Genomic DNA, 15,546 nt, shown 5'->3' with positions numbered 1-15,546 from the left:
AGAGTTAAGTTATTTTAAGTTATTGTTTTGAGATTTTTTTTTTTTAATCGAGGGTATTTTATTCTCAGAGCAGTTCACGTTGGATTTGGATTCCTTGTTGGATCGATCATTTGCTCGATTACGTCCTTGTTGTGATCGGTAATCGACGTGCGGAAATGATTGGAGTACGGTGTAATTAGTAGCTGGTTGGTTCGAGGTTTGATCTGATTGAAATCAGGCGATGCGTTTATAGATAGGCTTTGATCGTTGTAATAATTTTTTTCTTTTTTCTTTTTTGAATAAGTTTGGAATTTTAGAGATGAATAGGAAACTTTTTGTTCTTCTTGTAGAAAGTATATACTTTGTACTTGATATTTTACTTGAAATAATTTCGATTTTTGAAATTCTTTTTTTTTTCCTTATAAATAAGTACATTAATTTAATTGATATATATAATAAATTAGATCTAATTAGATTTTAAATATTCAATGAGGATTGGTAGTCACGTCATGAAATATATAAAAGATGTAGCAGAAACAAAATGAAAAGCTAATTTATTAAACCCCTAACATTCAAGTAAAATATAATACAAAAAAATAAATAAACAAAAAAACAAGAAATTTAACAAAATTTTAATAATATTACATTCTACATCTCATACTAATAAATGAATTAAAGTAAAATTAATATATCGATACAGCACAATAGTAAAGTTATTATTAAATTGTGCTCGTTTGTCATTCACGTAAACCATTAAAAACTTATGAAATATTTAACGTATCTATTTGCCCATGATGTAATAATATATATAAATCTAATTATATAATTACTCGATACTAATCGTTTTAAAAATTTTAAACAATTAACAATTATATATTTTCTCTTCAAGATTAGATTGTTAAAAACTGTATAAATTAATGCTTCTCGTAAATTTCGTTTTATTAAATGGAAATTGTTATTTTATGAAATATGCCGTTGCTTTCCAAAGTGCAATCATATTGGAAACTTCTTAATTATCCTTAAAATTTTATCGCTCTTTTCATTAACTTCTGACTGTGATAAAAGGGTGCATCATAAATCTCGCGGAGACGATAAATTGCATGAAATACGCGATTAAAAGTATCTATATACGAAAAAACAATGACGATAGGATAAAATCTCGATGACATTCCGATATTGTATTTATGGTAATTTCGCCCGATGGGATTAATGCTGCTATTGTTTGTGACATAAGCAATCCAAGTTCGCACAATCTCTCTCTCACTTATAATTTTTATTCTGATTAATTGCCGATCTGTTATCTGTAGTAATTTATCGATTATATTTAACTATATGATTTTATATTAATACGAATGTATGTGTAATCAAACATATACAAATACATGTATACACGTAAAAATCATAAATTGCTAATGAATTGATTTAGTTGAAGTTCTTTCAATAGAAATAAGACACAAAGATAAAATTAAATTAGAATTTTGTTAACTTCATTTATATGATCGAAATTTTTGTAGTGTTTAATTATTTAAAATTTAGATATTGAATTGTTATTACATGAATTATTATCAAGCATTGTTTCATTTGTATTCGCAGTATATGAATGTCTAAGATGTATACATTCATACGCATAAAAGATTTCATGGAATGCTTAAATATGAACGTGAATATGAATTCTTAATATGAGCTCTTATTGTGTGAAGTGAATCATGTAAAAGGAGTTTTAGTGCATTTTATTATTCATAACTTTTCTAGTGAATAAAAAGTTATTTTTATCAAAAATAATATTTCTGTTAAAATATATTTATTTTATTGTTGATATATTTATGAGACATTTTTAGAGGATCTAAAGATTCTTAAATTTAAATAAATATAAAAATTGATATACAAAAATGTCTCTTAAGACTTTTTCATTATTAAGTTGGACGGAGTACAGATTAAATGAAGCAAAACAAAGACAAAATAAGATAACAGATGGAAATAAAGTGGAACAAGTTTAATTTAGCTCTTCGTTAACGTGAACTTATATTTCATTACTTAATAAATAAGGATTAATATTTTTCTATCAACTTTATATTTGTTTTGGTTTCTATAATCGATAATTCAAAATATTTCGCTAATATATTAATATTCTATGTATATAAAAAAAGTTATTTCATTATTGAAAAAACAACTTAACTCCAAAAGATTGAAAATTTTTATTTACATTAAATTAAATAATAGAATATATAAAACTTTTCTTTTGTTCTTGTACCAAAATTTAAAAAAGTTTATATTTATTCAACAATCTTATATATATTATATTCATTCAAAAATACACAAGAAATTAAATAATAAAACAATTACATGTTTCGCTTAATCCTTACGATTTTCCTTCATTTTTGATCCAATAGATTGATAATTTTGAATCTACTGGATCACTTGCAACCCGTTCATATTTGATATTCCGTATTTCAAGCGTTAAACTATCGGCAGAAACGATATTTTCCCTCATCCACGCCGGAAGATCGTCGACAGACATAATTCCTGAATTGAAATCGTCCCTAAACATGATTTCATTGGATTAACATAAGATAATTTAACCAAACACGGTTGGAATAATAACGTAACCCGTTGTTTCCGTTGACCGAAACAATACACCATTTGCATCTCAACGCAATCATAATTATATGCTTGTGAACTCACGCAATACCGAGTAACTGTACCGTTATCTCTGGCTAATCCTATTATAATTCGTATTAGGTCAGACTGCAAAGTTGTTTTTAGCAAAGGGTCTCGCACTGTTTCGCCCCTTGTACATTTTTATTGACTCATTTCTGGCCGCAATAAAATAAATTCCCCTCCTTTATGTCGCCATTAAACGTCACCATTATTACGATTACGTCGCTATGATTGATTAATGCATTGTTCACGCAGTTAAACCTAACCTCCATTTCGCATTAGCATTACCAACTTCGGCGACTTTCTTAATAACTGACACGATTGAAATAAAGTTCGTGAATTTGAGTTAGACAATAATACGAAGTTTTCATAAAGCTCGAAATGTTTTCGTTTCTTTCGCACACACCGCGTAATATCGTTTTCCATTCTTGTTCGTTTCCGAGTTTATATAATTGTATCGACCTCTCCGTTGCATTACCGATGTGGCCTCTTCCTTACCATCCGAGCAAGATAGAAATCGAATTTAACGCTGAGGAAGAAAGCTGCTTACCGGTCTTAAAGTAATCAAAACTTGTATCCATTCTCGATCCCTAAGTTCGATCTCTAACACCGTCTAACTTTCAATTGCATTAGAATACGCGAAAAGTCGATTGTTGAAAGAGCTTTTTTAAGAATCAATTCATTTGCCACTCTATTTAATAGCGAGTAGATGACGCGCAATAATAGCTCGGATAATATTTCAAAGAATTTTTATGTTTTTAAATGAAGAAAGATTTCAAATTAATGAGTTTCTCTTATATCATGGCTACTGTATAAATTTTTCAAATTTATTCATTGTATAAAGCATGTTTTTAAAGAGTATTGAAATTAATTGATTTAAAATGTTCTCTTCTTTCTTATATTTTATATTACTGATATATCTTTTGTATTATATTCGATAAGTTATAATGATAAATATGATATTAAATTTGCAACACAAGTTTCACCGTATTATTGTTGGATCATTGAATGCAACTTCAACCATTGAATGGCTTTTGAATAGTGAATAATATACAAATGAAAATGACACATAATTAAATTGTAAATTGTAAATATTGAAAGCACTTTATGATAAATATGTTTTTAGAGAAAATTCAATATTAAAAAATCTTCAATATTATTTATTCATATTATAAAAATATTTTGTAACATAATATGTAGTGACAATATATTATAACAACAAAATAAATTATTAACTATCAACTCATTTGTTCGAATATTTATTACATATCACGTAATATTATTATAGTATTATCGCTCTTAAAATTTATTCTCTTCGCTATTTCAACGTTTTACATAGATTCCACGATACCAAAAGATTGATTAAAATTGTAATGCCTCTCCTAAAGATAAGAATTACTATCAAAAATAACTAGTACATCAATCACCAATTGAATGACAATAAAAAAAAAAAGAAGTGCTCGTTAAATAAAAACAAATAACGAGCGAATTTTACCATATATCTTTGATGTTACCAATGATAAAAACAAACGTAAAGAGTCTTCGCGATATTTTCACGAAATTACAACATCGTCTAATCACGCTTGGTATCTGAAAGCGTGCCGCCAATTTATTCACCGTACAAAGATTTGCACACGAAACACGTGCGTGCCGCCGGCAAATATGCAGAAATGCTCGAATAAATGATATCAGAAACACGTTCGAGGCCCTTGATTCATTAAACGGAGGCCGAATCTCGTGATACGGTTGAAATGGGGAAATGAGTAATGGAGTCAAGTGTACCGGTGACCCCGCGAATGTATAATCCTTTTCTAATGATGTGCCCGTTTTTTTGCTTTAATACGGCTGACACGTTGCAATCGTGCCTCATGTGGTTAGGAGCAAGCAGCCTATTTTCGCGTTTTCCACGTTTTTTTTTTTCGTGGATTACGGATTAATATACAGTTGTACAGTTTGACCGAGCAAAAGTGAAGTAGGAAGGGGAAGAGGGGTTTCGCGATATACAGGGTGTCGATATATTCGTGGAACATTCTTTGGAGAATCGATTCTGAAGGCCAGAACAAACACAAAAGTTGGTATGCGAAAATGTTGGTTGAGGCTTGGTTATTGAGTTATAAGCAATTTAAAGTTTTCGTTAGATGAAACGAGGTGGAGACAGAAGGAAATGACGGAGACAGAGCTATCTTACTTTATTTAGAGTTTCACTTCGCCAAACGCAAACTTAGATTGCTTATAATTTAATAAATAAGGTTCAACCAACATTTTTGTGTAACTTTGTATAACTTTTGTGTTTGATTTAGCTTCTAGAATTAATTTCCAAAGATTCTTACGAATATATTAATACTTTACTAATAATTCTTTGTACAAAAAAAATGATTTGATTTCTAAGATATATATGCATATATTTACATGCATATAAATGTTACACATATTTATAATAATATTTTATTTATTATACGAGATATATCTTAAACATGAAGTTTTAATTAATTTGATTATTAATTTTATTATAGCTAGTGTCAAATTCGTATTAGATTTATTATATGGATACATTCTTTGCAAATTTTTTTGTTACCAATGATAAAAACAAACGTAAAGAGTCTTCGCGATATTTTCACGAAATTACAACATCGTCTAATCACGCTTGGTATCTGATGCAAATTTTTTTTAAATATATTATCGATATTCAAATAGTTTTGTCTATATAGAATAATAAAATTTCCAAATTTGTTATGATAAAATTACTATGTTTTTAATTATTTTTTTATTTTTTCTTTGAAAAGTTATAAAATGTTTTACTCGTTTCTCAAAAACAATTTTGAAAATTGTTTCATAAAAAGTTTTCAAAGCTACTGTCATATTATTCTGAATTAATGTTGTCAAAATATCTTGTTTTCAAAGGAACTTTTGGTTGAAATATAAAAGAATAACTTTATTGGAATAAAAATAAAAATATATGGAGAAAAAATAAATATAAATTTGAATTTCATAATCTGAATTTCGTTTAACAATTTTCGTTTAAAATATTTTTTTGTTTAGCTATATTATAATAAATTAAAGTAGAATACCCTGTAGAACAGCGAGCCTAATTTCACGGAACATTCATTGCAAACTGAATCGAGGTAGCTTTCGAATGAATCTTCTGGGACTCGTTTCTATCGCGCGTCATCCTCTTGAAGAGAGCCATTTTCTGAAACGAATTTTCGTTTTACACAAGTATTACGTGACACTATTCCAAATTAGATAATTTATGATTTATACGTTTCGAAGTTCGCTATTCTTCAATAAAATGAATTTCTTTAAATTTTTAGATCGATTGCAACATTCTCATGTAGATTTTATATTTTTATATATTTTATTTATAGAAGATTGATAAAATGATTTCAACGTACACATTGCACATTGTTGTTCAAAAATATTCCTTTAACAATTAAAATTGTTCAAATTGTATACAATTTGCAACAATTTCAATATATTCTATGCAAATTGAATCACCGAAATGCTGAAATATATTGTCAATTGATGATTCATAAAAATAAATATTTATTTATTCGCATAATATTTCTTAGCTTTAATATAAGTGCTAAATATCAGAAATATATAAAATAAAAAAATGTTATTCCAAAGATATTTATAATTTTCATTTTTGAAAATTATAAGCGATCAATTTTAAGAAATAAAAATCAAATAATAGTAAATTTGAATAAATTTTCTATAGAGAAAGATAATTATAAAATGAATGAATGAATATTCGAATTTATGAATATTCGACATATTCGAAAATTCGATCGCTTTGCTGTCATGGAATTTAAATCAATTTTTTTTTTAATTATTTCTTGTTTATTTTTACATTTAACGTGTCATACACTGCGAATACCAGTCTCTAATTAATCTATTCGCCACTAGGTGGCTGCAATCATAACCATTTCATGATCAGTCTTCTATAGTAACAACAACCGCCGCTAGATAGCTTCAAGCGCTATCGCGATTCTCGTTAGTATTTTCTATTATATATTATATTATAACTATCAAGTTAAACAAACTAAACAAGTTAAAAAGATTTTTTAATTAGTAAGTTTATAGTGGTAATTGAAGCCGTAAATAAATATCTTTGAACGGCAATTGTATTATTGTATTATATTAACATAGAACGTGTAACATAATAGCAAATATGTATATCTTAATAAATATATATATAATTATAGTAGGGTAAGATTTATATTATAAATATAGATTTTAATTATAACATAAAGAATAAAATTTAAGTACTATAAATAAAATTAATTAATATATTTATATAACAGTAATAGAATGAGGTTAATATCATAATTTTAATTAATATACTTATAATAAGTGTTAAATTTTAAATTTAAATTAGTATAAATATAATAACTTATTATATAAAATTTAGTTTAATTCTTAGGATGGAATTAATTTATGATTGATTCACAGAATTTTTTTTTTATTTTAATTTTATATTTCTTTATTAAGATTGAACTATCAATTTTTATCGTTGTCCACAATTGAATTGTCTTTAATATTATTTCTTTGCATACTGAACAAAACTATATATCCTTATTAGAGTAAAATAATCTATCATTAAATAATTTATCATTTTCATGGTAAAGCTATAATCGAAGAATTCGGATTATAATTCCGCTGTTTATATTATTTTCAGGTACGAAGACGCGGAGTGACGTTGTTTCATCTGTTAATACTGGCTGGTTTGTTCACCCTTGGCACGGCCGCAATCTGTCCAAACGGTTGCATCTGCGACGACGACAACCTCGTGGTATCGTGTATAGGAGCAAATTTGGATGTCATACCGATTGCTCTGAATCCAAGTATCCAGCGAATAGTGTTGAAGGAAAATCGAATAAAAATAGTCGACGCAGCCGCGTTCCAATTCTACGGGGACTTAAAGAACGTCGATTTGTCGAGCAATCACCTGTTTACCATTCCCAATGGGAGCTTCGATGCTCAGAAGCAACTGGTGGAACTTCATCTAAGACACAACAAGATCTCGGCATTGACCGAGAAGACGTTCCAAGGTTTAAAATCTTTGACGGTGCTCAATCTACGTGATAACTATTTAGAAAACCTGAAGAATGGCCTGTTTGCCTCGTTATCGAAGTTGGAAGAGCTGGACTTGGGAAAAAATCGCATATCGAAAGTGGAGCCGGGTGCTTTTCAAAAGTTGGGCACGCTTCGAGTATTACACCTCGACGACAATCAGTTGAAAACCATTCCATCTCCGGCTCTGGCTCCGTTGAATGCCCTGGCCGAGTTGCACATAGGTTGGAACGCGTTTTCGTCACTTCCAGACGACGCGTTCAGGGGACTGGAACAATTGACCGTGCTTGACATTACCGGTGCAGGCTTGGACAACATAAGCGACAGCGCTTTTCGCGGTCTGAACGCTCTACGCACGTTGGAATTGGATGGGAACAAATTGCGAGAAGTACCGACTAGACAATTGGCCGTTCTGCCTCGGCTCGAGGAGCTCACTCTGGGCCAAAACTTCTTCACGATCCTGAGATCGGGTGCCTTCCAAGGCCTGTCCAAATTGAAGAAACTGGACATATCCGCGGCAAAGTTATTAACCACCGTTGAACGAGGAGCGTTTTCGGACAATGCAAATCTAGAGACACTCGTGTTGAATAGTAACAAACGGCTGACTACAATGGAGGACGGTTCCTTGGCCGGGTTACCCAACTTAAGGCACTTGATGTTGCGCGACAACGCATTCACCGGATTCTCGGAATCTCTAGTGGCCTGGAACGAGCTTCGCCGACTCGACTTGAGTGAGAATCCCTTGGTCTGCGACTGCAGCCTGCTCTGGTTATCTGAGATTCTTGTCCCAAGAAACTCCAGCCCTGTGTTGTGCCTGGAGCCAGCCGAGTCGAAAGGGAAACCTATAAAGGGCATGACACCCGACGAATTGGGTTGCGCTTTCTCCGACCCAAGGAAACAAGCTCTGCTGGCCACCCTCAGCACGGCCGGCGTCGCCTTCTTCTGCGCTGTGTGTCTGATCGGCTACTATAGATGTCGCAGACGCTTTGGTGATGCGTTGAAAGACTACAAATGGAAGAACCGCGGTATCTCCCGCAAGGAGCACGAGTATCAAAAGACCTTCTCGAATGACGACGAGTATATCGTCAGATCCGCCCACACTCATCATCATCACCATCACCATCAAGCTCAACCGCAACAGATCCCGCCTCACCATCACCATCACCACCTTCAACAGCAACAACTGCAACAGCAACAACAGCAACAGCAGCAGCAGCAACAACACTCCCAGATAGCGGCTGGTATCAAGCCTATACCAGTGACGGAACTGTAGCTAGAACTTCGGGCGGCGAGCCCTGGAACCGGCGGTGTTTGGTTCTTGCCCCATGGCAGCACTACTCTCGCCGAAGGCTTCACCTACATCGACGGGGAGACGGCGCGCCAAATGCGCCGCCCGGGAACGCTGCCCAACTCCGGGACGTCCGGCCATCGTCCAACCGCCATCGAGGACGGCTCAACGCCGTTGACCGTCCCGGGGGACAACTGCTCCTCCACAGGCGGTGGCAGACTGCATTATTCGAATCATTCTCTGCGCCGCACGCCCCAGCCACCCCATCTACCCCCCCGCGACCCGGACAACACCTCGGAAAGGGCGCAGAACGACTCGAGGCTTCAGAACGGCATACCTGGACACCATCACGCGCCACCTCCGCTACCCTCGAGACACCAGTCGTCCTGCGGCCAATCGTCCTACCCCACCCTGCCCATGAACGGCCACGCGGCCCACCAGTACCATCACTTTCCGCGCGAGAAGGACAGATCGTCGGTTCGTGAGAGGAGTCGCGATCGAGATGTGCAATCCGTCCCACATCGGTCCGAGAAGCACCGAGAACTTCAGATGGAGATGGAGATGCGAGACGGGATGGATATGGAGATAGGCACGTATCGAGCGTAAGGAAGTGTATGTATGCGGGTGACAAGGTGAACTAAAGGGTTTCGGTAATGCGCATCGGAGGCCGAGTGAATTGAATCGAAGACTGAAATAATCGAATAAGGTGGGGGAGGGCGGGGGGAGGGACTCTGACGGTTCACGCGTCTCCGTCCGACTCTCTCTTGCGTAAATGAGACATGGTGGAGGAGGGAAAGGATGCATTGCGCGAAGCATTTGATGAACAATCGCCGGTACAATCGCGAATGGAATTGGCGAACTCGCAGCTAAATCAAATTGAAGACTGATTACGACGGGCGTACGGTGAACGACGTAATAACTCGACGAGTAAGTTAATGATGATAACATTGGTACATTCCAATCATCTGTCTGCCAGTCTTCGTTGGAATCGGCGACCACGCAAATTTCGAATCAAATTATAATCTTTTATTGGTCGATAGGAATTTCTCTGATTACGTCGTGTACAGGAACGGTGTTCACAATGGGAAATCTCCACGTTTAATTTTAAAATCGTGCCGATGGAAATTACGGATCAACAGGAAGAAATATACATATATAAATATATAGAAAGACACATCGAAGTTATTTTAATGAAAGCAAAGATTCATATACCCGAATGGGAATAAGAAAACGTAATAAGGAGAACAAATCGTGCATACGGATCAAACGTTAAGGATTAATGAAGGCTTTGAAGGAAATCCATCGAAAGGGATAAAAATTCTGATTATTATGAGAATTGTGAGAAGGTATCGATACGTTTCGTTGGACGTGGGCATCCGTTTTACAATAGCGCAATACGCGGACTAAGAGGGCTGTACCGTGAAAAAGGAACGAGATTCGCAAAGCAAGATGAATCGGATTGAAGGAGGTGGGCGAGTGAGAAGAGCCGCGTCAAAAGACCGATGGAAGTAAGAACTGTGTTCGTTGCTCCACTAACGATTTTTACGTGCGACAGCTATAGAATGATCGTTTCCATCATGTGTTCGAGAGGCATCGGTGACTTTGAAGATCGCTGAAAGACGAAACCCGGAAGGAAGGCAAAAGAGGAAGAAAGATCAAAGTTTCGGGCGGAACTTATGCCTCGATTATACGGACTTGCATGTCGTTTGTAAAGGTCATTTTTAGAGAAAGATGGAGCGATATCGATCACGCTTCCACCGCCATTTCTATCGTTCACGAACGATTCCGACAATGAACGTTTGTGGGAATTATTATTATATTGCACAATTACGGTGAATTTTCAAGCGCCTTATGCGAGTAATCTTGAGGACGTAAAAAAATCGTATTCAGAATACTCTATTGGGGATTTCAATGATTCGTTGCGTCATTTTATTCCCAGCGTTTATTATGTATATGTATTTATTGGCGTGGTATTAGAGAACTTTATACTTGTATCCGTAATACCTTTTTGTATTTTCTATATTATTTAAAGGAAAATTATATCTAATGCTTTATATTCCCTTGGGGATAAGTAAATTTTTTGTCTCGAAGGAAGATCGAGTAATTGTAAATTATTGTATAGATATTTTCTAAAATTTAATCGCATAAAAATGGGGAGGAAGGGAGGGGGGGAAAAGAAGAAAAAAAATGGAATTACAAATTTGTAACGAGACACCTATTTTCTGAGTACGATTCATAATGAACGCTCACACGAACCTCCACGATGTAACGTTATATTAAGTCGACCACTTAATTATACCTAAACCATTGAATAAATTACTTAATAAAAAAAAAAAAAAGAAAAAAAAAAGAAAGACGATCTCAAGTTCGATAACGTGTAGTTACACGATAATCTACGTGATAAAATCGAAGGAATTTATAAGCTCGAAAATAATCGTTCAACTGAATATTCTTCTGCCCTTCATTGAAATCTGGAACATAAACTTTCTTCTACCGGGGAAGAACTTTCGTGAAACTAGAATTTGATCGTGAACTTAGATTTCAACTATTCAAGGTGACAACACATTATATCGTCCTCTTTCAAATCGTTACTTTATTGTACTTAAAACGACCGCTCGAAACAATTTTTTTATTTAAATATTTAAGATATGTCTTTCATTCGTATTCATTCGTTCAAGCTTGGACATATTGTTTAAATAAGATGAGTATTTAAACTGTTAAGTATTATTTTCAAATACTTATATTAATTTCTTTTAAGTGGCAAATTATTTCATTATAAATTAAAATCGCTTTTTTCTTATTTTTTATTCGAATAAATAATACATTTTCTTTTATAACATATCAATTTAATTATTAAACTAAGTTATCCATTATCCAGTAATTTTAATTTTGTTGTTTCTCCGCTGACATAATTTTGATCGAAGAATGTGAAAAATTGGATCACCAAAATAATAAAAAAATAAATAAACCGATAAAATTTGCAATTTATAATCAATTGAATAAATTAACAAAGGATCAATCTTCTAGTTGAGAGGTAAAGTAAATGTGATCGAGCGTTCACCGAAAGATTCTTCGTTTTCCAGACATCAAACGATGATACATTTAAAAAAAAAAAATCTACTATAAAACTATAAAAATACTCTCGTTTACGGAAAACGAAACATGTATCATAACATGGTCTCATCTAACATAAAGTTATACCTATATATATATATATATTCTAAACAATCAATTTTAGAAATTTTATTTTAAAAATGAATATACGAACGCGTGACATAATAATTCGCACAATATCCTCGATCATAAATTAGGAATAAATTTATATAGTGTCTCGTCGATGCAGAGGCATATCTTATCCAATGTCAATATCCATAGAATCGAAATTATTTATCCTTCGAATTTCTTTCGCAAATCAAAATACCAACCACGATAATAAACCCCTCTCTGTATCAAATTTTTGCTCTTCAAGTTTGCCGCGATATTTTCAACGAAAAAGGGAAAAATAGTTGCGAAAAACGATAATAATCATAAAACGATTTTTTTTCACGAGAACTGATTGGAAAAACATAATATCCATTGCACGACATCGGGTCCGCACTGTTAAACAACTAGAAGCAAAAACTTATCAAATTATTGAAACGTATATTACAATTTACGTGCGCTCTCCCGCGATCGTTTTTCACCAAATACGAATTCGATATGGATCGAGCTTGGAGCTCGAGATTTCTGTTGTTACTCATCAGAGCCATGTACGTTTCGAAGTGTAGAGATTTTGGTGGTCGTTTTCACCCTCCCCTCCACTCGGGTAGATTTCGATCCGAGTATCCTCGAGAGATATCTCGATGCAAAATTATTGTTCCACGCGTATGGAACAATTATGGACCGCGATGAGACGAGGCCGCAGGCATCGAAAAATGATTGTAACATACTCGATGTAAATAGAATTCTTCGACTTTCTTCTCACACTTTCTGCTCTCGTCCATTCGTTCCAGAATCCAGAACTCGCTGTTTTTGCGGGTTGAAAGAAAATATCCGCGATACACGTTGGATCGTCTCAAAAGTTCTTTTCGTTATTTACATATACGATTTTGGCAAAAACAGAGAAACATGATTTTTCATTTATATTTTAAGTCAGATTCCTTCTGATTTTTTAAGAAAATATCTTTATATAAGTATATAAATATCTTTTATTATATAATATTTGATGATTTTTAGTAACAAAAATTTGTTGGTATATTCGAGACCGATGACGCAACGTATCATGTACAGATTTCCTATTTTATGGCGGTTGAGGCGAAGAATTTTTCATATTTTTCATTATGTACAACTATTTTGAATTTTGTTATATTTTTTGCCTGTGTTGAATGGCAATAAATAAAATCAAAAATCATTTTGGAAAAATAGAATATAATCCAGAAAGATGGAAGTTTGATACAATTTGTATATAAATGTCTGAAATAAAACGTCTGTGTATAAAATTTTATAAATGACGAAATATCATTGAAGTATATAAGTACGATCCATCTTGATTCTAGAAAAATGAAGATCTATATAGAGAAAAAAAAAAAACGAAAAGAACTTTTTGGACTTATATCTCGAGATTGTAAATAACGTTTATATCGCTTACGATTTCCTTGATTGTAAGACGTGTATATATATTTTTCATGTGATTGAAAAGTTAGATGAAGGGTTCAGAAGTCGATCAATGTAAAATCACGTAATCTGAAAGTTTATTACTTAACTTATTCAAAAATTTTTTTAAATCTTCGCTTGGCGAATCAATTAAATTGATTGTTGAATTGATTTGTTAATCGAAAATTTGAATAAAAAGATTTTTGAATTATATAAATCATTTCTTCAACAGAATACGATTTATACTGATTAACTTCTGAATTCTCTAGATACATATGTATCTCCTCAAGAATTAAGGAAAACCATTCGGGTAACCAAATTTACGGGTATTGCCTCACCTCGAGTTCATCGCCGTTTCGATATTCATTAATTATTAGAGATTATATGACTATAACGATATAAATAGTTATATGTATCAATATCCCTATAGAACAGCATCAGAGATACTTTCGATCTTCAGAATCAACGGATGGAAAAAGAGAAAAAGCGGATTCATAGCTCTGGTGGCTCGTTATAAAAAAATAACAGTGAGACGCCTTAAATTCGTTTCTCGATACCCATAAAAATCCTGTTTCAACCAACGGGAACAATATCTCTCTTTCGATCGACTGGCCAATGGTATGGACAATGGATCCACGATATTCGATATTCTTTTTTGCAGCTCAAGTTTCTAAAAAATTTTTTTCTCATTCCATTGTTATACAGGATATCGATAGAAGAAAGGTTACAAACTTTGAAACGATGATAAAATTGATGATTGTGGATTTTATGCGAATTTTTATATATATATACTTATTTTACACACGTAAAAGGAATTAAATTTAAAATAGGTATGTGATATGTAATATGTGTCTTTTTTCGATGAATTTAAACAAACTCAATTTATTTGAATTGTTTAAAATATTTAAATAATTTGTTTCGAAAAGTTCAAATCAATAATTCTTATTATTATATTTGGAAATTGATATTCAATTTTGATTCTTAAAATAATATAAAATAAAATAGATAATAAGATTGTTGACGAGATTATTTTTCTATCTGAATGTACTCTATGGAATTCTATGGTCACCCCGGTCGAGAAAGGTGATTATATCTTGAATCGATTCTCCTGCACGCTGATCCTGAGCATGGAAAAGATGAATTCCAGCTCAGGCTTCTGGATGAGCTTCGATTCTAAATAAGTTTCAAGATTATTATTTGCAAAAAAAAAAAAAATGGGAAAATTTTTGTTTCTCAATATAAAATTGGAGAATTCTGGTTCTAAATCGATTATGTCTTGCTTGGATTAGTCTAAAATCATAGTTTTCCCATTTTTTCTTGACATTTACTATAATTGTGATTTCTTTGATATTCGATTATATGTGATTTTTAAATAGTATCTTTATTTTCATTAATTTCATTTCATATTATAATAGAAGAAATAATATGCTCTGTAAAATAAATATTTTTTTCTTTTTCTTTAGTTATGATGTAAGCAAATTTATAAAGAATTATTAAGCTATTGAGATGTGCAAGTAGGAAATTAAAAGGTTCATGACAGAAATTCAATATATCTTTAATCATTATTCAAAGATATTTTCTTTCTTCCTTTTTTGATAATATTTATTGCAATGCATATTTACTATAAATATCTATATATTATATTATTTATTATTATGTTAAAATTATAAACTTATAATATTATTAAAATTATAAACCACGATATTCGATATCAATTTTTATTTAAAATTGTTCTTTAAGCAAAATATTTCTAAATTATATTAATTTAATGAACAATTAGTTTTGTTTAAATTGAATTTTTGATTAAATAAAAGTTAGATAATAGTAATTAAAAAAATAAAAATTAATTATAATTTTTTCTTCGATTTCTAAAAATAAATACTTTTAAAAATAATTATTAAACATTATTAATAGAT

At 32.4% G+C, this 15,546-nt stretch overlaps 2 protein-coding genes across 4 annotated transcripts in view; both read left to right on the top strand.

The window, feature by feature from the left end:
* Positions 1-8,983, top strand: part of LOC122710736 (insulin-like growth factor-binding protein complex acid labile subunit) — a 434,244-nt gene extending 425,261 nt beyond the window's left edge. For all 3 annotated transcript variants that reach the window (XM_043928776.1, XM_043928777.1, XM_043928775.1), the window contains one exon: positions 7,316-8,983. In XM_043928776.1, coding sequence (XP_043784711.1) covers positions 7,316-8,983 — 1,668 coding nt within the window. The remainder of the gene's footprint in view (positions 1-7,315) is intronic.
* Positions 8,973-14,404, top strand: LOC122710737. Its single transcript, XM_043928778.1, has one exon. The coding sequence runs from the start codon at positions 9,095-9,097 to the stop codon at positions 9,602-9,604; it is 510 nt and encodes a 169-aa protein (XP_043784713.1). The 5' UTR covers positions 8,973-9,094; the 3' UTR covers positions 9,605-14,404.
* The last annotated feature ends 1,142 nt before the right edge of the window (positions 14,405-15,546 follow it).

The sequence above is a fragment of the Apis laboriosa genome, unplaced genomic scaffold (assembly GCF_014066325.1).
Source record: "Apis laboriosa isolate Shangri-la unplaced genomic scaffold, ASM1406632v1 scaffold151_cov152, whole genome shotgun sequence".
NCBI lineage: Eukaryota > Metazoa > Arthropoda > Insecta > Hymenoptera > Apidae > Apis > Apis laboriosa.
This window is presented reverse-complemented; position numbering and strand designations above follow the sequence as displayed.